This window comes from Kwoniella botswanensis, chromosome 1 (assembly GCF_036426115.1).
Source record: "Kwoniella botswanensis chromosome 1, complete sequence".
Classification (NCBI taxonomy): Eukaryota; Fungi; Basidiomycota; class Tremellomycetes; order Tremellales; family Cryptococcaceae; genus Kwoniella; species Kwoniella botswanensis.
The window spans coordinates 16,789,456-16,816,322 of record NC_088599.1 but is presented as its reverse complement, the minus strand read 5'-3'; the positions used below and the strand labels follow the sequence as shown (position 1 = coordinate 16,816,322).

At 44.7% G+C, this 26,867-nt stretch overlaps 12 protein-coding genes across 12 annotated transcripts; 6 read left to right on the top strand and 6 right to left on the bottom strand.

The window, feature by feature from the left end:
• Positions 1-17: 17 nt before the first annotated feature.
• On the bottom strand, positions 18-824 carry L199_006368 (uncharacterized protein; the record flags this gene model as incomplete). Its single annotated transcript, XM_064892068.1, has 3 exons — positions 18-304; positions 380-490; positions 545-824. 3 exons carry the CDS (start codon positions 822-824, stop codon positions 18-20), a joined length of 678 nt encoding a protein of 225 aa, XP_064748140.1.
• A 944-nt stretch (positions 825-1,768) lies between these two features.
• Positions 1,769-3,004, bottom strand: L199_006367 (uncharacterized protein; the record flags this gene model as incomplete). The annotated part of the gene is made up of 3 exons (XM_064892067.1): positions 1,769-1,820; positions 1,891-2,407; positions 2,479-3,004. 3 exons carry the CDS (start codon positions 3,002-3,004, stop codon positions 1,769-1,771), a joined length of 1,095 nt encoding a protein of 364 aa, XP_064748139.1.
• Positions 3,005-5,215: 2,211 nt separating this feature from the next.
• On the top strand, positions 5,216-6,446 carry L199_006366 (uncharacterized protein; the record flags this gene model as incomplete). The annotated part of the gene is made up of 4 exons (XM_064892066.1): positions 5,216-5,480; positions 5,546-5,587; positions 5,673-6,062; positions 6,166-6,446. The coding sequence occupies 4 exons, from the start codon at positions 5,216-5,218 to the stop codon at positions 6,444-6,446; spliced, it is 978 nt and encodes a 325-aa protein (XP_064748138.1).
• Positions 6,447-6,789: 343 nt separating this feature from the next.
• Positions 6,790-7,713, top strand: L199_006365 (uncharacterized protein; the record flags this gene model as incomplete). Its single annotated transcript, XM_064892065.1, has 6 exons — positions 6,790-6,804; positions 6,914-6,927; positions 7,052-7,169; positions 7,249-7,274; positions 7,468-7,554; positions 7,626-7,713. The coding sequence occupies 6 exons, from the start codon at positions 6,790-6,792 to the stop codon at positions 7,711-7,713; spliced, it is 348 nt and encodes a 115-aa protein (XP_064748137.1).
• Positions 7,714-8,144: 431 nt separating this feature from the next.
• On the bottom strand, positions 8,145-11,491 carry L199_006364 (uncharacterized protein; the record flags this gene model as incomplete). The annotated part of the gene is made up of 12 exons (XM_064892064.1): positions 8,145-8,314; positions 8,383-8,535; positions 8,606-8,795; positions 8,867-9,253; positions 9,321-9,836; positions 9,889-10,035; positions 10,097-10,439; positions 10,493-10,569; positions 10,624-10,943; positions 11,020-11,075; positions 11,232-11,345; positions 11,418-11,491. The coding sequence occupies 12 exons, from the start codon at positions 11,489-11,491 to the stop codon at positions 8,145-8,147; spliced, it is 2,547 nt and encodes an 848-aa protein (XP_064748136.1).
• A 737-nt stretch (positions 11,492-12,228) lies between these two features.
• L199_006363 (uncharacterized protein) lies at positions 12,229-13,701 on the top strand (the record flags this gene model as incomplete). The annotated part of the gene is made up of 5 exons (XM_064892063.1): positions 12,229-12,351; positions 12,411-12,481; positions 12,555-12,608; positions 12,675-12,775; positions 12,866-13,701. 5 exons carry the CDS (start codon positions 12,229-12,231, stop codon positions 13,699-13,701), a joined length of 1,185 nt encoding a protein of 394 aa, XP_064748135.1.
• A 213-nt stretch (positions 13,702-13,914) lies between these two features.
• On the bottom strand, positions 13,915-16,087 carry L199_006362 (uncharacterized protein; the record flags this gene model as incomplete). The annotated part of the gene is made up of 2 exons (XM_064892062.1): positions 13,915-13,950; positions 14,015-16,087. 2 exons carry the CDS (start codon positions 16,085-16,087, stop codon positions 13,915-13,917), a joined length of 2,109 nt encoding a protein of 702 aa, XP_064748134.1.
• Positions 16,088-18,237: 2,150 nt separating this feature from the next.
• L199_006361 (uncharacterized protein) lies at positions 18,238-19,439 on the top strand (the record flags this gene model as incomplete). The annotated part of the gene is made up of 2 exons (XM_064892061.1): positions 18,238-18,341; positions 18,431-19,439. The coding sequence occupies 2 exons, from the start codon at positions 18,238-18,240 to the stop codon at positions 19,437-19,439; spliced, it is 1,113 nt and encodes a 370-aa protein (XP_064748133.1).
• A 417-nt stretch (positions 19,440-19,856) lies between these two features.
• On the bottom strand, positions 19,857-21,344 carry L199_006360 (uncharacterized protein; the record flags this gene model as incomplete). The annotated part of the gene is made up of 3 exons (XM_064892060.1): positions 19,857-20,611; positions 20,717-20,897; positions 21,045-21,344. 3 exons carry the CDS (start codon positions 21,342-21,344, stop codon positions 19,857-19,859), a joined length of 1,236 nt encoding a protein of 411 aa, XP_064748132.1.
• A 338-nt stretch (positions 21,345-21,682) lies between these two features.
• L199_006359 (uncharacterized protein) lies at positions 21,683-22,957 on the top strand (the record flags this gene model as incomplete). Its single annotated transcript, XM_064892059.1, has 4 exons — positions 21,683-21,837; positions 21,915-22,078; positions 22,141-22,254; positions 22,320-22,957. 4 exons carry the CDS (start codon positions 21,683-21,685, stop codon positions 22,955-22,957), a joined length of 1,071 nt encoding a protein of 356 aa, XP_064748131.1.
• A 317-nt stretch (positions 22,958-23,274) lies between these two features.
• L199_006358 (uncharacterized protein) lies at positions 23,275-24,480 on the bottom strand (the record flags this gene model as incomplete). Its single annotated transcript, XM_064892058.1, has 5 exons — positions 23,275-23,372; positions 23,439-23,544; positions 23,607-24,125; positions 24,204-24,391; positions 24,447-24,480. 5 exons carry the CDS (start codon positions 24,478-24,480, stop codon positions 23,275-23,277), a joined length of 945 nt encoding a protein of 314 aa, XP_064748130.1.
• Positions 24,481-24,859: 379 nt separating this feature from the next.
• L199_006357 (uncharacterized protein) lies at positions 24,860-26,581 on the top strand (the record flags this gene model as incomplete). The annotated part of the gene is made up of 8 exons (XM_064892057.1): positions 24,860-24,872; positions 24,928-25,017; positions 25,114-25,138; positions 25,204-25,268; positions 25,334-25,377; positions 25,438-25,517; positions 25,582-25,693; positions 25,769-26,581. The coding sequence occupies 8 exons, from the start codon at positions 24,860-24,862 to the stop codon at positions 26,579-26,581; spliced, it is 1,242 nt and encodes a 413-aa protein (XP_064748129.1).
• Positions 26,582-26,867: the final 286 nt, after the last annotated feature.

Below are 26,867 nucleotides of genomic sequence, written 5' to 3'. Positions count from 1 at the left end.
TCCATTCATCTCCATCATCACTTTCTCAATCCACTACTTCTCCCTTTTCCCAAACCCAAACCCAAAACACTCCTCCTCGCCCCTCCGACTCCTCCCTTTTTCGACTTTATCGAATCAGTTCCAGTCTCCCAAATGATCTTTCTCTCAATGACTTCCCTCCCTTCAGCCCATTTCATATCTTCCATTATAACATTATCTACTTTACCTTTCCTTCGTTGATCTGCAGCTGTAAATAGCGAATTACACTTTATACATGTTATAGTGAGTAAGAGGCAGGTACCGAAAATGACGAAGAATATTAACACTACCGACGAAGAAAAAAAAAATGATGTCGGCTCATCCTCTTACTGTTGTTGTTGATACAGTACTGATCACTCACTAGAATCCAATACTTGTTGATCTTTCATGAACATATATCCCCTATTCGAGGAATTGGGAAGTGCAGGTTGGGGAGTATCGACTGGGAAATTGGGAGGAAAGGAGTTGAGAACTGTACAGTAGGTATTAGTATAGGTGTCGTCACACGGGAACAAAGTATACTTACATATGGTAGACTGAGCAGAGAAAGAACTCGTATTGGTATCACCAGGAGTGATCGATTGCCTCTCGCCTCCTAAACTTTGTGATGGCATCTCCGTGGGTGAAGGTGTTCGAGTAGGTCCATCATCATCGACAGCCACCAACCTAGATGTACCTGTGACACTCTGTCTATCCCTTGTCCCAGTCTTCTCGACGTCCTGGTCTGAATCTCCTTCTACTCGTCGTGTCGTACGTGTACTTGTCTCTCTGATATCTGAAATCACCTGTCGTTTATTACGACCCATCTTCAATCTATTTCGAGGTATAAATCTGAGTGGTATGATCGTTTTTGCGATGCGATTTCGTTCGTTCGTTCGTTCGTTTTCTTACTTCTATCTCAGTTCAAAGGTAATGGGCCTTCTTTCTTACTTTAGAACGATTCGATGATCTATATACTCTCATTTGTACAGAGTGAAGTTGTTAACAGATAAGAACGATATTCAATATTGATTATACCAAGACCGAACAGAGCCCAACGCTCCTTTGTCTTATCATTCTGACCTCACAGAAACTCAAACATCCTCTGGATGGGATACGTCATTAGTATCTTTCCATCTCTCAGAAGATTGAGTATTCCTATCCATTCAGACCGGTCATAGGTGAACAGCTAACTGACCATGAAGAAAAGCGCCACGAAAACGTTGTCACAATACTATGTCTGTCTGTCTATTTATTCCTTCTGCATGTATATTCGGGTATAAAGTCAGATCGGTACAGTAAGAGAGCAAGGAGAGGAAGATGAATATGCATTGGTCATTCATTAAATTTTTCCAGTTCATACAAGGAGACAAGAAGGAAGGGAAAGGGGAGTATATCAATGACCGGTGACCTAGCATAGCGAAATAAAAGTATAACAAGGTAATAAACTAATACGTGGTGGTGATGAAAATAATGAAAGTTTAGATTTTTTTGGTTGTTATTTCTTTTTTGGGTGATTGTCTATTGGTTAATGATGGGTTTTTACAACATTTGAATCATCTTTCCCCCCTCCTCTTCCCCTTCCTCCGATTCTTGATAAGATATAGTATTGCCCAAGATACAAAACGATAATCAACTGATGAGTGATAAGCGATAAATATGTGGTGACACTAAAGAAGTGTGAATACAAAATATAGGTGAACGCCAAAGATGGAGTTTCAATGGGATGTGACGGTCGAGTCATAGTAAAGTAAATGATGATATTCTTGTTTTATGTCAGGATCAATGCTGGTTGACCAAAGAGAGTCATCAAGAAAGCCATTCTACACAATCAACCGAATATCAGCGATCCATTCATCTAAACGAATTAATATAAAGTAGATGACGACTTACCCCTCTTTACCACCTCTTCTCTCAATCTCTCTACCCACAATAACATCCGCACTCTCCTCCTCTTCATTCTCACTCTCATCGTCGCTTGTTGAAATACTCGATCGAGAATATCCCTCTTTCAATTTAATTTCAAATTCCTCTTCGTCGTCAGATTCCACAATCACCTTCTCGTGACAATGATCATGGTCTACCCTTGTTGTTCGAGTTGGTGAATGACCCTGATTTTTCAAGGTATGAGCATTGGGTGTAGAATGGGTGTGAACGAGGCTGGCCCTTCTGACTGAAGGTTTCAACTCCAATGGCGCGGAGATGGGCGATGTGATAGATGGTGTGAGCCTTATACAACCCCATCCCTGATGGTAGGCCGTATGGGCATGATCAGAGTGGTTGGGCTGAGCGCACGATCGGGCGAGTAATCTGTATGTAGCGGGTGTGGAATGCGCGTTGAGTAGGTGGTTCAACAATGCGTGAGTGTGGGATAAGGTGGTATCGCGTAAAGCATGGAGGGTGGATAGGTCTAGACGTAAGATGTAGAATTAGTACCTGATTATCTATCATTGACAGTCTTCAACATCGATTCAAACTCACCTTGGAAACAACCTGGACTCCAAACGGGAATATCCACAATCAACTCTGCCGCCTCTACTTCCCAACTACCTACCATCCCCATAGCTATGCTCTTATTCCTTTTGGGTATGTTCATCCTCTTCACGTTGGATCCAATAGATCCAATGGATCGTGAGTCTTCCTGGGAAGAAGACAAATTGACGTTCTCTACCATCTCTATCAATTCGGATTTCCGTTTCTCGTTTTCCCTCTGAGTTACCATTGAAGCTACGATCTCTGCGAATCGCTTTGTATCGCCATCAACGGCTTTGGGGTTCTTGGGAAGCGCATTGTATGGTCTAGCCTGAGGTCCACGTACGAATGACCTTGTAGGTAAAGAAGATGAGGTTATGGGTACTCCGGAAGAAGTGGAGAACGCGCTGGGAGTCGGGATGGGTTTGGCCATGGTGGATGGGACTGGAGTGAGTTTAGGAGAAGAGGATGGTGAGGGCGTATGAGCAATCGATCGACAGGAGGGTGTGAGGATTGGTGAAGATGTCATGATCATTTCGTATGTATGTGTATTTGTATGTGTATGAGCGGATATAGAAAGAAGGATGGATGGGTGGGTTTGTCTTCTATTTGAAAGAGTCTGGATTGATACACTATACTCTGGACGTCACTTGGCTAAGATATACGTGACTGCTCGATGATCCCTTCTGTGGTCTTCTTGGTGTACTCCAACGTGATGTAAGATAGATAATTGACAAAGGTTTGAGTGGATGTTACGTCTGTTTCAGTTGAAGAAGGCAAAAGTCACAGGACCAAGTACGAGTTATTTGTATTTATAGGATAAGAAGATAGCCGGTGTTGGGCGTAATCCAAGTGAATAGCTTTGACTTTGATATTTCCTTTGATATCAACTGATTGTCGCGTGAGAGGGGGATTGGCCTATCCGTAAGAAAGGAATGTTAGCTTTCTATGCATTGCTTTATATACGAGGGATGTGATCATCAACGCCAAGAGGGCGTGTATTGGATTGTATTTTGAGATGCCATCGGGCGTATACAACACGATGATCAAGAGTCTAGATCCTTGGTCTAGTCTAATCTAGCTGCTAGTGTGGTAGGAAGTGTGTGCATTTGATCCGATGCTGTCTTTGCATAAGATCGATTCTCACTCACCTGATTGATGTTGCGTAGATATGATGCTGATAAACGTTAATGTCGATTTTGGCTGAAATTCACTTGATCACCAGCGTTTCTTGATTGATGGTGTGTAAGTTGTTGTTGTTATGTATGTATGTATTATCGATGATCAAGCCAATGGTGATGATTGATGTTCTAGGTATCTACGATATGTATAAACCCACACTTGCCTTGTTGTCGCTGATCGTGAGTTTTCGGAAGACCTGGTGGTGGTGGTGGTCCGGTGGATTGCGGGGGAGGAGTACGTGGAGATATGGTGGGGTTGACAACAGAGTCGTGTGAGTGTGAGAGTTGGGATCAATGGATGGGAGATGCGATGTCTTCCGAACTCTTGCGGTTGATCAACTGGATCAAAGGATGGTCTGTTCTGATTTGGTTGAACTTCTTTCAAGCGGAAATATGAATGCAGAACGCACAGCAAAAAATCAGATCTCTTCATCAAATCCAGACTCTTTTCGCTACCTGCAGATGTATTTACTTGATCCGCTATCCTTAGTCTGCAATCGTCATAACAAGGGTGGTATGGATGGGTGGATGGCCCGAAATCAACCGGTCGATCTTGGTCCGGCTCATACCGCTTTCATCTTGAGCCAATCAACCAATCTGAAAATAGCCAATTGCAAAACAGCAGCCCAGCCCTGAAATACCAATCGGGGTGGTATTACTCCGATCTCATGAGACGGAGTCCCGTTTCATCCGATCCATGAGAACTGTCAAAGCATGATCAAATCCGATGTTAGCTTGATCATCGTTGATGCGTTGTAGGATTGTGGGTAGGGGGTCATGACGAACCAAGGCGAAGGAGGAGCTCAAATCTGATAATGTGCATACATACATATATATTCGATAATACCAAGTAAAAAAGCTCACATGTGTGCAAGTGCTAGCTTATACCGTGTAGAGTAACGCTTCTTGTCATCTACTCACAGACACCAGATATGAGAACTCTCCCGACAAACTAAGGATACTTCCAAGTAGTGTTAGTTTCACTACGTGCAAATGCTCAAGCGGAACACTGTTGGTATCCTTTGTCACTGACTGATCCTTTCTCTTTTGGTCAAACTTCAAGGTGAACATGTAACATGTAAGTGATCTGCGGATCCTTTACCCGTTATCCTGGTTTGGTATATCGTGGCAGGCGTCGAAACGGCAGTTAGTATCCTGCATGTACTCATGACGCTTGAGCACACGCTGATCACATCGATATCAAAATCGACTTTACCCCTTTTCCACTACTTCTCAACCTCCTTGAACTTCACCTCCTAAAAAGCTTAGCTGAAAAATAAATTATATCGTACCGTACCGTACAATAAAAAGTAAAATAACATAGTATAATACAACAACGCTCGTTGACAACTAACAAACAACCCATCCAAATCTGAAAACACGCAAAAACGAAAATCCTAGGAGAGTACAAAAAACCACATCACATATACGATATAAAACAAAAAGTATAGACCATTCTATCCTCTCTGATTTTCAACTTCAAATACGAGCAACTCGACAAAAACTCACAAATGCAATAGCTTGACAATTGACGATCGAAATCCATATCCAGATCCAGAAACATCATGTCTCATCAAACCTATGGCGATGACCGGAGATCCTTGGAGAACGTCGAGTTGGGTACGCCGCTATCCCGTGGTCAATCTCGTACGAAACAAGATGAGAGAGCACCCAATCGACCATCTGATTATTTCAACTATCATCCACCGATTTTGACTCTGATCTTATCATTCGCGGTATGGCTGATACTGCTTTTGGTGTGTTTCGTCAGTCCCAGTGGGGGTTTGACCGTTGTCTTTGAAGATGGTGGAGACTATGTTGGTGTATTAAGTGAGCAATGACTGCTATACCAGGCAGGTACTCTCATATTATGAGCTGACGAGATGTGCGTTTAGGGAAATGTACAGCATCAAGTTGTGATGCATGGATGGCTACTGGTAAGTACGACCTTTTTGAAATCCAAATTAATCGGTAAAAAAGAGATAATTGTGTTAAACAATGTATGCTGATATATCTCGTCAGCTCAATCTTCTTCTTCTTCCTCTTCATCCGGTAGTTCCAATCCATCGAAAAGAGCAGCAACGACATCGGACCTATCCAATTTCTACCTCACCACAGGTCTAGCTACCCTCGCTTCATTCTGGTTAATGACCTATTCGCTCCTATTCATCATCATCCGATATTTCTCTACCAACTTACCCACCAACGACCACAAACCGGAAATAAGCAATGATGGAAGTTCCATGAGGAGGATGTGGAGAGGGTTCAAAAATCCAATTAAGAAATTCGCTTTTGAGACAAGTAGGATTTTCTTATTTTTCCTTTCTTGGACTATGCTCGGTGTTGCATTCGATGCTACGATCAAAGTTTTTAGTATCACGGGAGGAAGTGGATTTGGGATGGGTGTGATTTGTAAGTGAACAACTTAAGACAAAGCCTTCCATCCTAATATCTTCAGTCTTTGCAATATTCATCATATGCATGCGATATATATTGATGATCGATTTATACATAGTACTTCACCTATCCCACAGCTTCTTATTCTTCCTTACATTTCTAGAGATCTCACGAGGAAGTATCCGACGCAAGGTCGATCTGAGTATGTGGGGATGTAAATGTTTCCAATTCTGTCCGTCGTATAATCGAAGAGCGAGGAGGAAATGGGAAGATTACGATGCTGCGAGAGGAAGGTCAACCGAGAAGAGCAAGAAGAGTAGTGGTAAAAGAAATGCCAGACAAGAGCAGGTGAAGGAACAGAGCAGAGAAGAGAGATATGATGAAGCTGTTTATGGGTAGATGGATAGGTAGATATATAGTGGTTTGTCCATGCAGATGGTTTGAGTGCGGGAGTGTGCCACAACTACGATCGTCATCGTCATATCAATAATAAATGTCTGAGACTGTGATCTGATTTTCATTTTTACCCTGAACTGGGTAAGCAACAAGCAACATGGGGAACACATGTAACTCGTACTACTGCTGTACTGCTCAACTACGCAAAATGAGGCTGAGCATCACCATCTGAAATCAAAGATCTTACTGCAACAACAATCGCACAATAATCATTCATTCATCCTTCGATAGATTGTCTATACTCATAACCTCATAAGTACATACGATACGAATACACCAATACAAGATGTCAGCTAAGGATGTGAGTGATCATCATCATGCCATGTCACCTTCCTTTCCTTATCTTGGCAATAAAATCTAAATAAATAAATAGACAACCATGCTGACGATCGTCGTTAATCACTTGGTAGTACTACGGAAACCAGTATGTATTCCTCAACCATCCATTCATCCATCCAGCCATTGACACCACATTGGCGGCTCATAAGGGAGGGAGGAGCTAGAAGATAATATGGGAATACTGATCATTCTCGCCATGTTCAACGTAGACAACAACAATACGGTCAACCTCAATACGGAGGAGGATACCCTCAACAAGGTGGATACGGTGGACCTCAGGGAGGCTACGGTCAACAACAAGGTGGTTATTACCCACCACCACCTCAGGTGAGTCCATAGCTCACTCACCATATGCCTTGCATAATGTTTTAAGACGACGTGGTATTGATTCATTGTGCTATTGTAGCAATCATACCAACAACCAGGTCGTGAGTATATCTTTTTTATCTGTCAATTTTCGCATCGTTGTGCTTGATCGATATTGACACTGTCATTGACATTGACACTGACGTTCGCTTCGTCACCTTGTCTTCAATCGCTATAAATAGAATAGTAAGTTAATTTCTCCATCCAATACGCAAAGTGTATTCCAATATTGATTCAAACCCCATCACACTCGCCTTAGCTACCCTCAACCTCAACCTCAACCGGTATACGTCCAACAACAAAGACCTCAAAAATCAGGTGGAGCAGGTACAGGATGTTGTGCATGGTGAGTCAAGATGTCGTTTTTTTTTTTTAATTCGATGCCCTATAGCTGATAAACTGATTTGTATTTGTTAGTCTCGCTGGTGGTAAGTTCAAACCTCCATCTACAAATGAAGGTGACGATAGAGATACTGATACCGAACTTCAATTTGACATCACATAGCCCTCTGTTGTTGCTGCGCTGAAGAAATGTGTTGTGACATGTTATTCTAGAAAAAAAAAAACGTGTATTCATCTATCGCTTTCAATCAGTCCATATAATTTAATCTTTCGCTTATCGTTTATCTATCTAGTTCTCAAATATAGCTACGAAAGGATACTTTTATGGAAATTATGTATTTCATTCTATCTCTCTTTGATTCTCGACATTACCAAGAAGATATCGAGTTCTCCTGAATATGGATGGGAATGCTCAGCTGTATCTCTCAATACCAGCACGAAATAGTGGTATCAGACTAAGACCGGGAATCTAGATGAGTTGTCCCGATAATCATCGCCAGCAATGAGTGATCCATTAGGCATCCCAAATGCATCACATTCTGCATTTTCTACATATGATCACCATCCCCTATCTCCTATAAACCTATCCCTATACTAATTCCCGCCAGCTGATCCAGGAGGCTGTTGCGCCTGAGGTCCACCAGCATGATTCGACGGAGCTTGAGGAGCAGAAGGATGAGGTTGATTCACCTGCATAGGCGAGTGAGGATGGAATTGCTGTGGGGGTGGTTGTTGGCCGAAAGGTGGGAGGTTATGTTGGACTACTATTATAATCTAAACATCAGCAAATTAACACAAACATCAAGGAGAAAGATCTTGACTCCATACTCACGCTGAGGTGTTTGATGAGGTGTAGATACGCCAGGATGGGGATAATAACCTTGTGGTCCTGGTCCACCTGGTCCCGGTCCTGGACCTGGCCCATGCCGTTGAGGTGTATGAGGGTTGAATTGCATATGTTGAGGGGGTATGAATTGGGGGTTTTCTACGAAGTCCATTCGCATAAGTGTCCAACATCCTGAATCTGCTAATGAAAATACAGAGAGACCACTCACGAGGCATTCCAGAATGGTAGTACATTGGCATACCATTTGGTTGAGGACCATTAGGTCCACCGGGACCAGGTATCATCTGATGATGAGGTTGCTGTGGTTGTTGTTGGCCAGGTAGAGGAGCAAATTGCGGCCCACCAGGTGAGAACATCGGGCTATTCATCTGTCCTGCGAATTGCGGTGGTAAACCGGGCTTCAACAACAAATTATGATCTCAGCTACATTGCTCTCTTTCTCTCGATCATGATTATAGTTTCGACTCACCTGATTGAACCTATATCCATATCCAGGATACGGTTGCATTCCCCCCACAATCGGCGGAGCAGGATGAGGTGATGGTGAACCAGTTCCTCCACCATTCTCATCTTCAAACACTGATGAACCTGGACCGCCAACCCCTCCAGCAAGGTGGATCGGGATAGGTCCGCCACCCATCGGCCCACCGACGAAAGATGGAATATGAGATTTCCTACCTGGGTAAGGCCATTGTAATCCCACAGAGGAAGCAGAAGGTACAGAGCCATTCCCATGTTTCCAAGGGTTGAAGTCGTTCCTCACGTCAACATTCACCTTTTCAGGTAGTTTGTCCTTGAAGAACGGATTCTTCAATGATGCTGACGCAGGTGCAGGTGATGCTGCGGATGAAGTAGCCTATGGGAATGATGACCAGGGGATAATTAGTGAATGTAATTTAGCAGAACGTTGAGCTTCAACTTACAGCAGGCAATTGACGGGGAGCAGCAGCGGGACTTCCAGATGGTTGACCAGGCTTGAAGACAGCTGCACTGGGTTTGAATACGAAAGTATTCGCTTTAGGGTTGAGTTTGGCTTGGGAACCAGACGCGAGACTGGCCATGGAAGGAGTTGGGGAAGTAGCTTGTACAGGTATGTTTTGTCCGGCAGTTTCAGCGATAGGTACAGTTGGAGCAGCGGCAGGGGAGCTGTTAGCGTTAGCCGAGGGAACGATAGACTTGCGTTTAGCAGGGTTGAAAGGTGGAATTTCAGGTATTTTCATGAATGGTTTTTTAGGTGGTAGTGTTTTAGGTTGATCGGTCTTGGCTACTTCCATAGGCGCAGAAGTCTTGACAGGTGACTTGACATTGGCACCAGCTTGGGATTTTCGATCTTCCCTTGCTTTCTCCAACTGCGTGGCCGCTTTGGCTTCTATATCTTTCTGCTTGGTCTCGTCTTTAGCAAGGATAGGTAAGATGTCCTTGGGCATGGGTAATGGGACCTGGATATCCACCATTAGCCCTGTGGGATCTTATCAAAACGAAACCACTTACCTTGAAACTTGCATGGAACTTTTTCAGTTCTGCAAGTTGTCTCTCCCTTTCAGACTTGATATGAGACTGTTTCTTCGCCTCAGCCCTCTCTCGTTCCGTACCGACGAATTGACGCCATTGATCTACCACACCGCCAAGTTGTCCATCCTGCCAGAGACCGGGAGATCAGCTTCGGACTTGCTATGGATACTACCATCATTTCACTCACTGCTTTCTGATCTGTGGGAGCGGTGATAGTAGGAATAGCAGGGGCTTCAGCAGGTTTGACAGGACCTGACGCGGCGGCAGCGGCACCGGAGTTGGTAGCAGAGGGGTCTTCACTTGTACTTCGAGGTGGACCGGGGGGAGGGGCGACAGTTGAGGAGGGAGCGGGAGCGGGGGAGACAGCTTTAGGAGCTGCAGGAGCAGGGGAAGGAGCGGCCCCTCCACTGGGCTTTGATGCTGTCGCCGCGGGAGGAGCAGAGACGCGAGGAGCAGTACCACCCTGACCGAGGGCTCGACGAGCACCTGGAGGAACATATGCACCAGGAGCACGAACCACTCCGGAGTATCTGACAAGATTGTCAGCTATAAAACTAAAGCCATTATAGGCGGGATAGCTCACTTTTCCTCCTCGTCCTTTGTGGAATCCTCTCCTACCTGACCTCGCTCTTCTTGGATATGAGTGTTCTTCGATGTGGTCTACACAAGCACGTCAGCTTGTACTATGTGGGTATGATAGTTGAAGGGACTTACGCCCATAATCTCATTAGCCAATTTCTCCGCTTCCTTTTCCCTCTTCTTATAATCCACCCCATTCTTGTTCAACTTGGTAGTATACAGCTCCTCTTGATAATCCGTCTTGGCACCGAACAATCTCTCGTTAGTCTCGAACTGGTCCCATGGGATGTTGGTAACCAAAGTACCGAAAGTATCTTGATCTTTTCCACTACCATTCCCACTACCGTTGGCATGAGATCCGTTGGGTGGAGGTGAAGAAGCGTCAGGTACCCATGGTTTCAATTCTCGTTCAACTGGTCCAGAAGATTTGGAGATGTCCGTATCGGTTTGAAAACCTGCCATATCAATCATCATCAATGATTCGCCGACGTAGGATCAGATAAGGACAGGAAAAGACAGCCGAAGACATACCTTTAGCGGATTTACTCTTATCGTCCTGATGAATGATTTTCTTCATATCGTTCATACTATAGAGACAAAGATACTCCATTCATTAGTTCACGTTTCTCATTTGGTCTTGTCTTTCGGCCCGTTACAAAGGAAGGTTCTTTCTCCTCCCCCCTAAATCATCCGTCTATGCCTTTGCCTCCGTGTGAAAGTCGGTGGAAGCTACAGCCACTCACTGGTCGTTGATAGATTGTCTAGGAGCTGGAGGAGGGGTATTTGACATGGCTGGAGAAGCTCCTCTAGAGATTGAACCTGAACCAGGAGGTGGACCACCTCTCCATACACCTCGGCTATAAACGTCATTACACACTCAGTTTCAGTTTCAGTTTCACCTCGACTTGAATCTATGATGCTGAGCTTACCCTCTGGAGTTGTCCATACCACCACCACCTCTCCCACCTCTCATCCCTCTATTACCGCCTCTCCCAGTGCTCATTCCAATTCGTCAATAGTTCGTGATCGTGTCAAAAGGGAAGTAAGTGCCAATTCGTCCGTCTCCGTTTCGCTAATCAAAGGAAAACGGATCAGAGCAGAATTTCCTCGAGACTGATCCATGTGTAGGTGTGTCAGCTACACCCGTCATATAACTACATGGACAGATATTTAGGGGGAAGAATTGTTGATATGGTACACGTGCAGAATAGCAATGAGGTGCAGTGTCTCGCGAGAAGGACGTCTCATTGGATCATTGATGGGCTGTGAACTGGACTGAACTCACGCGTGTATAAATAGCTCTTCTTGAAGAGGTTTCTGACAAGCACTTTTCCTGACTTGCCCTGTATCCCAGCTTCAGCTTATGATCGCTGGGCTGGTATCTTTGAATGTGCGAAGTACACTTTATGTATGGATTGAGATGATATATACTCATAGGGAATACTCGTCCATCATAATCATACTCAGTGTGCTCATCGTTACGATACCACGCCTTGCTACTCACTCGTCTTATTGCCCCGCATATGTAAATACATTGACACCTTCAGGGTGAGTGCCACATCTCGGAGATACATTCGGGATGTCTTACCGTCAACCACGTGATAGACAGATCTGACATCATCACCTGTTCACTCGTACAAGCTGATATCTAAAGTTCAAAGATAAGATTACGATTGCAACTACCAATATACGAATAAGCATATGAACTACGAGTACTACTGGGGAAGGGAAAGAAACAAGATGACAACAGAGGTAGCCAGGGCCAATCTGGACAACTATACTATACGATTAGCCAATGATGAACAGAAGGTACAACATGCCAAGGCGGGTTATGATCACTGGAAGAAGGACAGCACCTTTGAGGTATATAAAGCCACACCCTCATTTAGCGATCGTAGCTGATGAGATTAGTGAACATGTAGCAATATTGGGATATATACACGAGAGAAAGGAACGAATCGCCTTGGGGGTCAAATGACAAACTCCTGACATGGTGCGTAGACTTGTCCATCGATGTTCGAATTCTCGGATATCGATCATACTCATTCGAAACGATATTGTGATAGGGTTCTCGTTCGAAAAGATGATCTAGAAGGAGAAATCTATGCAGGATGTGAAACGTCAGGATGAAGTCATTTTTCGAAAGAATAAGACTTAACCACTGACTTTTCGATAACTGCGTACAGATATCTACGAAAAGGATTTATAAAGCGTAAAGGATCACATATCGTAGAAGATACTCACCTATACGGTATCGCATCCGTAGTCACACCAAAACAACATCTCCGTAAGTGTCATAAGACTTAATCCATCCTGTATGCTCCCTCTACTCCGAAATCATAGATGGTATTGCTAAATACATCAATCGACTAATCAGGTAATGGCTACGCTACTCGACTTCTGTCTTCACTTCATCATGAACTATCCTCCCTTCCATCCCCTTACTCGTCTACCACTTCAGACATTCCTCTACTCAGAGCTGTCGGATCGATCCTATGGTCCGACGTAGGTTCGACATTCTATTCCCGATGCAGCTCGTCTGAAGAAAGGAAAGGATGGGTAGTTCGTGATTCGCAGAACACCCAATTAATCTGGAAGATTTTACCTCCAACTCAAACGGAGTTACCAAAAGGGTGGGATTGGATCTACCTCTCCGATTTACCAGGTATCAAAAGCGAATTATCCAAATCGGTTAAACAGAATTTGGAAAAGATAGATACATCTAACAAATCGTTGTTCGTTCATGATCCGATTTCGGAAGGGACATTGGAGTTTGTACCTACTAAAGGAACTTGGCAAAGATCATTGATAATCGTTCCAGAACCAGTGGGAATCAGATACAATCCTGAAAATGGCTCAGAAGGGAAGGGGGAAGAGACAATAGTTCTATTCTCTCCTAAGATGATTAACATAGGTGATCGATTTTTGATCACCTACGTCCATAACCTACGTAGTGAACAGATACCAACACTCCTGAATGCTTTGGATATAATAGCTAGTCAAGCAGGTCAGAAAGAAGGTTGGATTTGGGATTTACCAAGTACTGATTCATCCGAACAGCTAATAGAAGCATGGAAGAGTGTGGGTCAAGAGAGAGAAGTAACATCTGGAAGGAGGAACGAGATTGATGGGCATTTGTTAGGAGTGGCGTGGTATGGCGATGTTGATGACGAGGCCGAATTGGTAGAAGGTCAAATGTGGACCTGGATGTAGAGTCTTATCAACACGAATAGCATGTACATTTCGTAATGTGTCGTTCATACTGTCTACGAATTATACAACAGTAATGTAATTATGATGTAATGATCGAGCACGCGCTGAAATCACTTGGATTTAAGCCATCTAGATGAAAGACTGTTTGTTCTGTATCTACAACACCATTCCAAGAGAACCAGTCTCTATAGAATCAAACACCCTATCTCACATCTATATGGAAGTATTCTGCAACCACCTTTCGAGATCCTACTCCGAACCAAATCATATCAGCCACTTCGTCTCATATCGATCATAAGAAAACCAAACTCACGGCCATTGGTAATCCACTTTTAGGTGGTCTACAACCATTTTCCATACCAGGTGTTAAATCGACTTTACCTCTTAATCTCCTCAATCCAGGTTCTTTAGCATATCTCGAATCTGTACCTGTACCGATTATATTCGACTTGATAGGCATCGGGATATTTTGCAAATGGTTTTTAGGTCTAAGTGCATTATTCTGGACCTGGGCATGGTTGGTCGAAGGCAACGATCTTGGAATATAGGAACTTGAGTTGTGATTTACATGGTTCCTTCTTGGGATTATACTCATTCCCGCATTTTGGCCATCGGCTGAGGACTCCCTATTTATCGTTATAGGTTCAGGAGAAGGTTTAGCACCGAACGTAAAAGGATGTTTTCTAACCGGTGTTTTCGGACTGTCCTCATTCACCTCAGCTGAAGTCGAAGTTGTTTTCCTGATAGGCGAAGGAACGAAAGCTCCGTAAGAAGTAGAGAATGCTAATTGGTCGATGGAAGGTGATGGTGCGGAGAGGATATACGCAGTAATAGGTGAATAAGGAGTAGAAGGCTCTTCAACTCCTCTGGTAGGTGTAGACAAAATTGGTTTGGTAGGAGTGACTAACCCAGGTGTGGAAGGTGCGGAGAAAGCTAAGGGAGGTAAAGTAGGTGGAGAATTTGGGATCTCCAAAGATGGAATATGTAAGGATGGTCTACGTTTCGGTTGGGTTGTAGGTCGTGGTGGGGAAGGCAATGAATGATGTTTCATCTTTGTTGGAGTTTCCACGGTGGGAAGTACGGAATTACCTACCATTCTAGGTGAAGATTTGAAACTTTCAAATGGAGGTAGATTATCTCTATGTGGTGAGTCAGGAGTAGGTGTACCATTGACACAAACCGAATTAGCCGAGAGCAAAACGCCTTCATCTTCTGTATTTTGGGTGGAGGTAATGTCAATCTTCAGCGGTGAGGAATTGACAGGAGCTAGCCATTGTCCACTCGCGAATGAGATTGGCCTAGCCATACCATCTTCATCCCTCAATGTTGAATAAACACTTGAATATGCCGAATGAGGTACAGAGGGTTTCCGCGATCTCCCCTCCCATTCGGTAGCCGATATAGGAGTAGGCGAATCTAGTACAGTCGAAGAGTTGGGATAATGACCCAGAGTTTCGAATGACTTGTTGGATAAGGGAGTGCCGAACGACTGAGGAGCTGGACGAGGTGGGGTGACGATGATCGTCCCTTCTTCTTCGGTGTACAATGGTGAGGTACTTCTACTAGTCTGTGACATCGCATGAGCAGAAGTAGACATCGGTGTTCTCTTAGGTGGGACTGGACCTCCTTTGATCTTGATAGTATTTTTCGGAGGGGTATTGCCAGGAATCGATGTGGAAGTTGAAGGCGATAAACCAGAAGATAATGCTGCAACTTTCGCTCTCCATTCTCTTTCCGCTCTGCGAGCAGATTTGATTGATACTCTCGAAGAATGAATTGAAGATGCTGACGAATTTCTCCTATAAGGCGTTGGACGTAGATAAGCGGGCGTAGCTGATAACCTAGGTATAGGTGAATTATCGTAAGTCTGGTGATGGATTGACCCCCTCTTGATATTCTGCGATCGTTTAGGGAAAGTTGATGATATCTGTTCTTGTGTAGGAGGTGAAGGAGCTCTGATTCCAGCGTCAATTTCAGCTTTTTGGACTAGTTCTTCGAATTCCCTCATTGAAGCTTTCAGATCGACTTGACCTAGTGTTTTGAGCGCTTTGATATTTCCCACAGGCGGTAGTTCGGGTTCAATTTCGGATCCAGAGGGTCGACGAGATTCACCTCTCCTCTTAGCTGATAGGGAACGGATTAGACCTTTGGGTTTGGTGGTGACCGGAACGACAGGTGCCGAGTGCGGTGCATGGTAGAATGCTGGAGAGCAGGGCTGAGGAGTCGGAGAAGTAATGCGATGTGGAGGTGGAGAGTGGTGAAAAGGGTCGGGACCAGATGATGGAAATGCCGAGAAAGTTTGGCTGGGACTGGTAGGAGGATGAGCTGATGTGAGGGCGGGTTCGAAATCGACAAAGGTTGATGATTTGGAATTTTGCTGACCCATCGCTATTTCCTCTGACGTACTGGTACAGCTAGAGAATGTAGATGTCGAAGTGAAGTATCTCGGTGAGAGCGGACTGGAGTGATATAATCTAGATGGAGAGAAGGATTGTTTACGAAATGATTTTCTCTTGAATATATTATGATTTGATTTAGTAGTAGGTGTGGGTCTTGACCCGTTATCGGATGATGAGAATATGTTTCTGGAGATTGGAAACTGAAATGATTTAATCATTGTTGTTAAATATATCTCGAACAGGTGTTGATGTCTCTACGAGATAATCTCGGAGTCGGCTGGGTTGAATGTTCCAAAGGTATCTTGATTCTGTCTTAGACTGGAGCAAATGTGAGATCCGCCGGTCTCGGATGTGTGTGGGGTATAGAGCACTTACCAATGTGGTATAGATGATCTAATCGGTTTGGATACTGTGTGTTCTTATGCATATATGTCCAAGTGAGATGTGAATGAAAGAAGGGAGTGATCGATAAGGAAACAGATGTTTACGTCTATTTTATCGATGATGTATGATATATTTTTGTGTGTGTTATATGTACGTGTGTGATGTGTGGTTTGTATGTGTTCTTTTCTATTTTTATTTTGATCATCAGATCAAGGGATCGAAGTGAGTGGGGAAACAAGGTCTAGATCTGAGAAGGATGGTGAGTAAAGATATACCTTTTCACCACGGTATGGATTACTTTGTGCTATGTTATCTGGTTAGTGTGTGAATGAAAGGTTAACCTGTTCAAAGGTATTGACTTGCTGATAAAGTAGTGTTCGTGTTCATTTTTTATCAATGGTTGGAAGGAATCAGATCAGATCAGTCATCCTCACCGATGTATAGGTTATTGACCATCTATCATGTCACCGTCATCGTCCGAAGAACAATCAGGTGTTTCATACCCCTCAGCATCCCCTCAAATCCAAAACAGTCACCAGAATATATTGATCCGATCAACCAACGATGTTCTAGTGCCCATCCTCATGTTTGTCGTCGTGGGTTCTGAAAGTAAACAAGTTGATTGAAGGACGTGCTTAGTCTGAAACGTGTTGTGTGCGTTGGTGTTTATGCTTAAGGCAATGCTGGGTGAAACAAGGGAAGGAAAGGTGCTTCTCGGTCATGATCGGTCGATCAGCTCGGTTGTCTGATTTCATGTCCGGATCTATCTCGGAGTATCACCTGAAATTCTATCACGAGGTCATCAAGATGAAGATGAAGAACAGGTGATTGACGGATGAAAGCACTTATGATCGGTTTCAGGCGAACGATTTGATCCCGTTACCAATGTGGCATTTTTAGGTCCAGTGGGAGTGAACGTGGCAACGCAGATCACTCGACACTCGATTGTGGCAGCTCACCCAAGACCTCCGCAAACACCATTTCTGCCTTCATCCCCCACAACACTCCTCAATCTATCATGCATCTGCCTGTTTGATGAGGCGCCATGACTTGAGCCAGACATAAGGTACCCCATGAGCAAGTATCGATGCATACATGAGCGCATCTGAGACCCTGTGGCACCCTCAATTCAGGAACTCTTCCAACCCTTCTCTCTGTCAGTTGTGACGCCACTTCAGATGCCCATACCAAACCCCAGGCTTTGCTAAGGGGCTCACCTGCGCTGGAATGTTATTTTCACATCTGTAAAGACCTGAACAAGCCCTTTTATCCGCTTCACATTATGGGAAACTAGTAGGTGGCAAATTTTGGTCAGGCCTTCTTGGTGCAGTGGTAGCATGCCTCATTTGGGTTCTTCTTCACGCTTTGAAGTGAGTTTTCTCCTTGAGGTGGTCCTCGGTTCAATCCCGGGAGAAGGCCGACTTTTTGACCAGGGCTCTTGACCAGGGCTCACACATCTTTTTGTGTTCCCTTTAGTTGTCTGATGTCATCCAATCGATGGTTTTTCTGTTATTTTGGTTCCGTAACCTTTCTTAACCGATCTTGGCTTGTCACCGTTTATGACATCGTCGCTTTGTAGGTCGTGCGTACTATTTGCACACACATAGTCCTGACTGCATAGGTTCATACATTGGAGTCAAATTTTCAAGTATCAACACATAGCCAACTCTGTAAAGCTATCTTAGAAAGGCAGACCTGCAAAGACTTTGTGTCTTACGATCAAACGCCGAACAACGATCAACATCACCCAACCATGTCCTTACCACCTGTCAACCCCGAAAGGACCGCTTCTGGGATTATAGTCGATCCGAGGACTTTGGAGAGGGTGATTCCTCAATCTAGGCGGAAAGATGGGACGTGAGTGCTGTATTAACATCTCAACAATCTTTGTGTCCGTATCTGTGTTCGTCAAGATTTAACTGATGACTCTCATATACTTTACGTAGAGTTCGTAAAGAACAGAAAGTGCGACCTGGTTTCACGCCTCAAGAGGATGTCGGACGATTCCGATCTACCCGTCAGGCAGCTGAAGACGCCCGAACGGCCTCTCGACCTACCATCCCTGGATCCGACCGTCTAGGTTCCCAGGCGAACAAAGGTGGAAAGGAGGAGAATGTATTTGCTGGTGAACCTAGAGAAAAGACTAAAGCTCAATTGAAGAATGAAAAGAGGAGGGAAAAAAGGAGAGAGAAAGTATCGGTAAATTGGGATGAAGATGAAGATGAGGATGAAGAAGTTGGTAAATTAGATGAAGAATTTAAAAAAGTTGATATTGCCAGACAAACTCAACAAGGCAATGAACAAGGAGCGGAACAGAGTTTCCCACCTTTAGAAGGAGGTGGTGGAGTACCTGAAGAAAGTATATTGGACAATATCAAATCCAACGAGGATGAAGAGAAAAGTGATGGGAAAACAGCTGCTATCGAACCCTCTCCACCTGCTCCATCGGGATCTCAACCTGAAACCGCGTCGGAACAGAAAACCACTAGTATCACTACGGATAAACCTTCTTTACTAAATGATAGGAAGAATGAAGTCCAACAAGCTCAAAAACCCCATCCTATTCAAGGAGGTAGGAAAGGACCTATTGGATTGGCCAATCCACCTCCAATAGAAGAGAAAAGTCAGGCACCACCATCGCGAGCGGATCAGAATGATTGGAGGACCCAAACTCGTAAGAAATCGAGTAGTAATAATAGTAATAGAGGTGGGAAGCAGAACCAAGGTAATAGTAGACAACAGCAAAATTCGAATAAGTCGTCTCAGCCTGCACCTGCTGCGCCACCACCTCAACCTAGAGAAAGAAAGGAATACAAAGTGCGGGAAGGGGGAGCGAACGATCTGTCGTCTTTAGCAAGTAGGGTGAAGAACCTCGTCGTGGCTAATACGGTGGGGAACGCTTCGAGGGATAGTAAGGAGAAGAAAGAGGAGAGTAAAGCTTCGGCTTCGGCTTAGGTTTCGGTGAAGGTATCGAGTGGTGTTGGGAACGAGGACGGTTAGCGAAGGAATTAGTGGAGCTGGAGCTGGACGAAAGAGATGGTTGGGATCCAACTTTATCGGATGAGATGTGACAATGGAGACGGAACACAGTGTTCAACATCATGCCTACTCAAGGGAATCAATCAGCTATCACCATTTTATCATTTCTCGGATGGAATAATGACAGGAAGAAACAAGAACAGAGAAGAATTGCAAGAATTATCACCTAGTCCAGATCTGACAAGAAATCACAATGTTATAACATAGTCTATAAGATAGTCGAGAGAAATGCATATCAATATCCCTATACCCACTATGCTATGTTCGTTATGTACAGTTACAACCACCGGATTTTAATACTCTATCCATCTCCTAATTGCAGATCGTCCAAACCTATTCATCAACCTTTGTACCAAACACTCTACCTAACAGAACTCTCCTTAACTCATCTATCCCAGGAGTCTTGGTAATCACCCAAGGAAGCTGTTTGGCTTTAGGGATCTTCTCACCCATTCGTCCAGTCTCTTCATCCTTCTTACCAATCCCGAATGATTTAAGATCTTCATCTTTCGATCTATCTGTATTATTTGATTCTCCCGTACCTCGCCTATCCGTAACGCACATCCCTCTAGTCAATTCACCTATTCTCTCAATTTTGAATTCCCTCTGTACCACCTTCCACCCTTCTAACGGAGGAGAGTTTCGTGTCTGCATTGCATGAGCTAAAGCATACCATACTGCAACTGGATCGTGCATTTCCATCGAATCTTCTAATCCGAAAGAAGCTTGCAAACCCCTCACTCTTACTAACATCGCTGAGACGAATGCCTGAAGTGGAGTAGGCTCTTCGTCGGTCTCGACGAGTTCACCTTTCGAATTTGGGATTTTAACTACAGAGGGATGGATCAGGTCGGAGAATGGTATTGCATGAGGAGTAGTAATGTCCAGTGGAGCGAGGATAAGTTCGAATAAACCGGCTTTACTTCCTTCGAGGATTTCAGAGGCGGCGAAGGGGTCGGCGAAACAGTTGAATTCGGCTGTAGCGGAGGTATTACCTGGGTGGTCTAACGCGCCGCCCATCCATACAATTCGAGAAACTTTGGAGAAGGTTTGAGGGTCGGTACGCAGAGCATGAGCAAGGTTGGTCACTGAAAGCAGCGCACAGTCAGCACGAGGTACCCCGGTCGGAATGGCGAATTGCATAGACAAAGGACGGCACAGGCAGCATGTAGGGTATGTAGGACTACACTCACATGGTCCCAACGCAACGATAACCACTGAATCATCTTCCTCCTGTCTCAAGATATCAAGCATGACTTCGTATGAGGGTTTCGTGGAGATCTCCAGATGTTCGTGTGGGGTGGAAGGATCAAGTTTGGGAGGCGTGAAGTGAGGGTGGGTCTCGGTGATGTTGGATAGACCATCTGGGCCGTGCTGCAAGGTTGACAACGAGTCAGATGTATAGCTCGGTGTGTACGTTCAACGTGTCAACCTCCAAATCGCATCATAGCACGAGGTGACACGGATGATTAGATTCCTTGAAGGTGCAGTGTATGATACACACGCCAACAATCCACTCACAAAGTACGCCGCGACAGCCTTCTCTCCACCAATCGGTCCGTCCTCACCCAACGCCAGCATGGTCTTCTGATTCGGTTCAGCCAATCTACCATATCGCGATTGGGCGTCGGGTATCTGCTCGATCTCCTTTGACAAGCTATGATAGATCTTCAAGAGGTTGCTGTGAGCTACGGGTGCATGGGTGTTACCGAATACGATTGAAATTAGGACTACCTGTAATTCAGGGGAGGATAGGGACAAGAGGATGGCCAGGACGTCGTCCACCCCCGGGTCTGTATCGAGAATAAGCTTTTGGGGCATGCTGGAGTGGGTGATCAGTGGTTGTGGATGAGTGGAACCCGAAAAGGATATTAACCTATTCTGTGATTGTTTTTGATGATGCAAGAGAGACAGAAGTAGAAGCAGTTGATGGAATTGTGTGTCTATCTACACGGTACTCATATCTGGATTGTGATTCAGATTCAGATTGCAAGTCCGGTCCAAGCGGAGATGGCCGCTTAGTGCACGTTCCTTTCACACAATTACCCCGCATATCATCGTATTTCAACATTTCAGCTTTTTCAGTCTTCTTCCAACCTCTAATCTCTCTTCTTTCCTTCCCTTATCAACGATCATAAGGATATCATCTACAGGAGACAATGCCTTCCAGATCATCCGGGGATACCGGACCTCTTCTCAGCGGAGCACTAGATAACGCTCAGATACCACACCAATCACTATGCGTCATCAGCGACAGTATAAGTTTTTCTGGGTTGAACATCTTCAAAGAAACCCTCGCAAGGGGTATACGGAGGTGAGCTTATAATCAATCCCTTACGCATCTAGAGGAGGATGTCCATCAAGCTGATAGACTGTCTGGTTTACTGACAGAGGGGAAGAGACGACCCTGATCTCCATCCTTCACCCTCCCGAAATACTCCTACCATCTTCAACATCATCGAAAATCAATGTTATAGATTTATCAAATTCTATCAATGGCTATGGCGAGGAACCAACATCGATTGAGAGTATAAAAGAGAAAATTCTGTCCACTTGTGAGTAAGCTTTCCGGACTGAGTCTGATTGCAGATAGCTTATATGGCATCTCTTTTACCAGATACATCCGGACAGATATTTATCGACGCTTTGGATATCTTATCTGAAGATTATTCAGCCTCGAAAGTATTATCACTTCTCAAAAATATTCTCAGCGTAATCAAAAAAGCTAAAGGTGAGCTCCAAGCTACCAACTCGATCCAGCAAATCAACCTGAGCTTACATCTACCTCGGATATAGCACCATCCCGTCTCATCCTCCTCCTCCCACCTTCTTCAACAATTTACCACTCCCTCATCACACCGTCGTTCCATTCAACACTCACCCTGATCACTCCTCATTCACCACATTTGGTCGAACACCTATCGAAATCCTATCTCTCACCTATATCTTCGATACCTTCACCGAACCTATGGATGATTCTTGAAAATACCACTAAAAGATCAACTCATCAGGATATGGCTCTTAAAGCTTCAAGTGAGAAGATCGAATTTGATCCGTGCTGGACACAATCTCTGGGCGGCCCAACAGCAATCGTACAAGTATTGGTGCGGAAGCCGACGGGAGGAATTAAAGGGATAAGTAGATCTTTAGAAGGTCTCAAGTTCAATGATGAAGAAAAGGAATTCAGAGTGGTGGATCTGGATCAACTTGTAGATTTGAATCCTTTCTCCAAGCCTCTGACTGCTTCAGTGAGTGGAGGGGATAAGACTATAAACACTCATTCGGAGTTGGATTTACCGTTTAATCTGAGTTTGACGAATGAGCAGAGGAATAAGAGAGCTCAAGTACCACTGCCTTATGCTCATGAGGGTGAGGGAGCGAGTGGGGATTTGATATGGGAGGATGAAGAAGAGACGGATGATGAGGAGATATAACCTCATTCGGACGATCGAAGAGCATATGTAACGTTGTTCTGTTCATGCATGATTGATTATATTGTCCATTGCCAATTGACATTTGTGATAAGACAAGTTCACAGAATGATTTTTTCGAGGGTCATGCAGGGTATATCATTGAATGCATCCGTCTATCTATCTTGTCTTACTGAGCACTAACATGAGATTGTTTGGTATTCTATGGAGGTTGATTGAGAGAAAATGCTGTAAAGGACGGATTATGGCTAGATGCTAATTGACGATAAAGGTTGGGAGCTCCGACGCAAAGCTTGAATGGCGAGTATCCAATACTTCGATTAAAAAGCCCCGTCATCCAATTCAGGTCTATAGTAATATGCTTCTAAAGCATATAGGAAAGCGAATATTATGAATGCCGCTGAGCCGAGGAGTGAGACTGGAAGCGAGGAATGATGGAACGTCAGCATATGAATTTGGATTTATGAGGAGTAGATCAACTCACTATGCTTGACGGATATCTTCGTAGATAAGTACCTTCCTCCCACCACTGCTCCTGCCGTACATACACCGTGTCCTAATATTGTACCAAATGCAATGACAGGGACACTCTAATAGTCGTCTCCCACTTATCAGCATCGACATTCAGAGTAAAAGCTGTAAGATGACTTACATGAGCACCGCCCATCGCTATCGTAGTAATCTGAGACCTATCTCCCCATTCGCCCAAGAAAGTCAACACGAAAGCCTGGGCGAAGACAGGGTTGGTAAGAAGTTGAATTGTATTCCTTAATTTCTCTTTAACCGTTATTGTCCAATGTCTTTCTTCTAATGGTCCAACTCCACCACCATTTTGACGTGATGAACCGGAAAGCGGGAAATGTATACTTGGACCAGTCTTATATTTGTTATTTGGTAATTTTGAATTCCTAGTTGAAGGTGAAGAAGGGATATCCACCGCTCCACCCCCACTCAAAACTTTACCTTCTTCTAACGATTCCAATGGGATATTCGAACTTGTACCTCTAGCATTATGGCTATCGTGAACTGCCGAATCTTCTTCTAATTCTTCTTCTACTTCTCTCATCTCCTCTTGGATATGGGAATTACCGGCTGCCATTGAGAATGATTCTTGTAACATCTTGATTCCGAATACCAAAAATAGGATGGATGCTGCCCAGAGTGTCCAGACCTGATAGAAAATCGACAATCAGCGATATATCCAAAGATAGTAATTGACTGTGAAGGTCGATTGAGAGTGACCACTTACCTTGGGTATCAATCCCAATATCACCCTGCCCAGCGCAGCACTGAGTATACTCATGACTACCAAGCTCGCAAAAGCACCTCCAAAGACTGTCACTCTGGGATGTCGAGTCGCCATAATAGCAGCTATCAGAAACGTCTTGTCTCCTATCTCCGATACGACAATCATGACGAATGCCTTGAAAAGGGCATCTGTTCCATCCCGGATTAGTTCATGAGCCAAAATGGAGCTGTGGAGTTGACTCACCGAAATTCGAATCGCCCTCTGATATCTCTGCCATTTTGTGTGAAAACAAGTGACGCTCTCCGATCTAATGATAGCCAGATCGATGGCAGTAGCAGGTCTCAAAGAGATTTTGGATGGTGTGCTCTAACAGTGAAAGGAAAGATGCCCAATCAAACACGTCGCGAAAACAACCAACAACCTATAATCAATCACACATGTACAGCTCAAACATTTCGCAGTCGGCGTCCACCGCTCGCCCCCTCTTACGGGAATCATAAGGCTCGCCAAACCCCGGTTAACCCATAGGCACACGGAGACACGTTGAATGGGGGTCAGAGCGTCATTCACGCTGTCACCGCCTGTTGATGGTTATGGTTCATCCTGTTCAGTTATTCTTGTCAAACATCGTTTATCAGCCAACAAGCACAGGAGACATGTCTCGTCAAGGTAAGCTGGCATTCACACAGGTCGATCACGCAGTCAGCTGACTCACGATATGCAGACAAAGCTACCACAGAGCGAAATGCCCGTATCCTACGTGATTTGGTCAAACAGCCAGATAACAAGTCGTGTGCTGATTGCAGGAAGAATGGTGAGTCTCCTGCATTACATATTTAGCTCACTCAGCTGAGCAGGAAACCGAAAGTCGAAATGATCAGCTGACCTACTGATGTCTGATGTATTGTAGACGCACGATGGGCTTCGTGGAATTTGTATGTCCGATAGCATAACTTCAGTATCACCCAAGTTGAGTGCTGATAATTCTTCGAATCTGTAGAGGTGTCTTTCTCTGTATAAGATGTTCGGGTATACATAGATCTATGGGGACGCATATCAGTAAAGGTGAGTTCATAGCTGGCTCTCTAACGCTCTTTGATGTGGAGCTCAGCCGTGGTATTCTCTCGCAGTCAAATCGATCGATCTGGATATATGGACGCCTGAACAGATGGACGTAAGCTGGAATTCGTGGTTGAAACACATAACTAGAAGCTGACCTGCTATGTGTACATAGAATATCCAAAGATGGGGTAACAAACGAGCGAATTTATACTGGGAGAAACACTTGAAAGCTGGACATGTACCTCCTGATCAGTGAGCTTGTCCCTTTCTGGTTTGTACTGTGGGTCATTAGCTCATTTCATACGTCACCATCCAGCAAAATCGAGTCATTTATCCGGTCTAAATACGAATCTAAACGATGGGCGATGGACGGTCCACCACCTCGGGACCCAGGTATTCTGGAACAAGGGGGTGGTGCTAGTGCAGCCGTAAGTACTGTATAGCTATGATCACACTTCATCTCCCATCCGACAGGGATCCAGCTGACATTCCACATACTGCAGCCAAGTGAAGTGCCCAGACCTACACCCACGACATCCGCTCCCGCTCCAGCACCAGCAGCTGTACCTCAGGCTGCACCAAAACATCATCCCCTACTTTCTCGAACCGCTAAACCTGCTCCCACTCCAGCAGCACCAGCACCAGCACCGATGGTAGACTTATTCGGGTCTGATGAACCTCCCTCTTTAGCTCCTCCAGTGACTACCAGCGCACCTACCGCCAACGCCAGCCAACCTACTCCAGGGGCAACAGCAGGTACCCAGCCACCAGCTCCTACCCAGGGTCCGTCAATATTCGATCTGGATTTCCGCACTCCCACGCCATCTACTCAAACTCAGCAGCAACAGCAACCTAAGAACGCCAAGGCCGATATCATGTCACTTTTCTCCTCTGCTACTTCACCACCAGCTACTGCTCCTACATCCTCGGGAGGGTTTTTCAACACCGCTCCTCCACCACCAGCACAGAATCAATATGCAAGTTGGAATGGAGGTGTGACTTCGTCTGCACCTCCTCAACCTTCCTATCAACACACTCAGGCTCAATTACCTACGCCTACTACCGGTGGTGGATGGGGAGGTATATCGGCTGATCAAAATGCCTGGGGAGGAGGAGGAAACACGCAAACACAACCGGTGCAGCAGAACAACCCTTGGGGAGCTGGTTCGAACAATACCAGTGATCCGTGGGCCTCGAGTGGGTCGACAGGAGGAGGAGGAGGGTTCTTTGGTAGCTCGAATGGCAATGGGTTGGGTAATGTCCAACCTCAACAGAAGAAAGATGATAGAGATCCATTTGCTAACATCTGGGGTTAAAGTGTTTGGCCTAATGGATGAGTTGTAGATTACCATTGGATCAGTTTACAAGTACAGATATCATATATGCCAAAATGCAATTGATTGGACATCTGTATCCTGCTAAGACATAGTAGAGGATAATCAATGAAGGAGTGACAGGTAGAGATGTATTCAAACGGGCGGTGCCCGGTAAACGGTCGATATGGGGGGAAGGGGAGATCGTGGAGTGGCGGATGGGATATCGCTGTATTTTTGGAAAGATTGTGCTTGTGAATGAGTTTTTGCATAAATCGACACTTGAGAT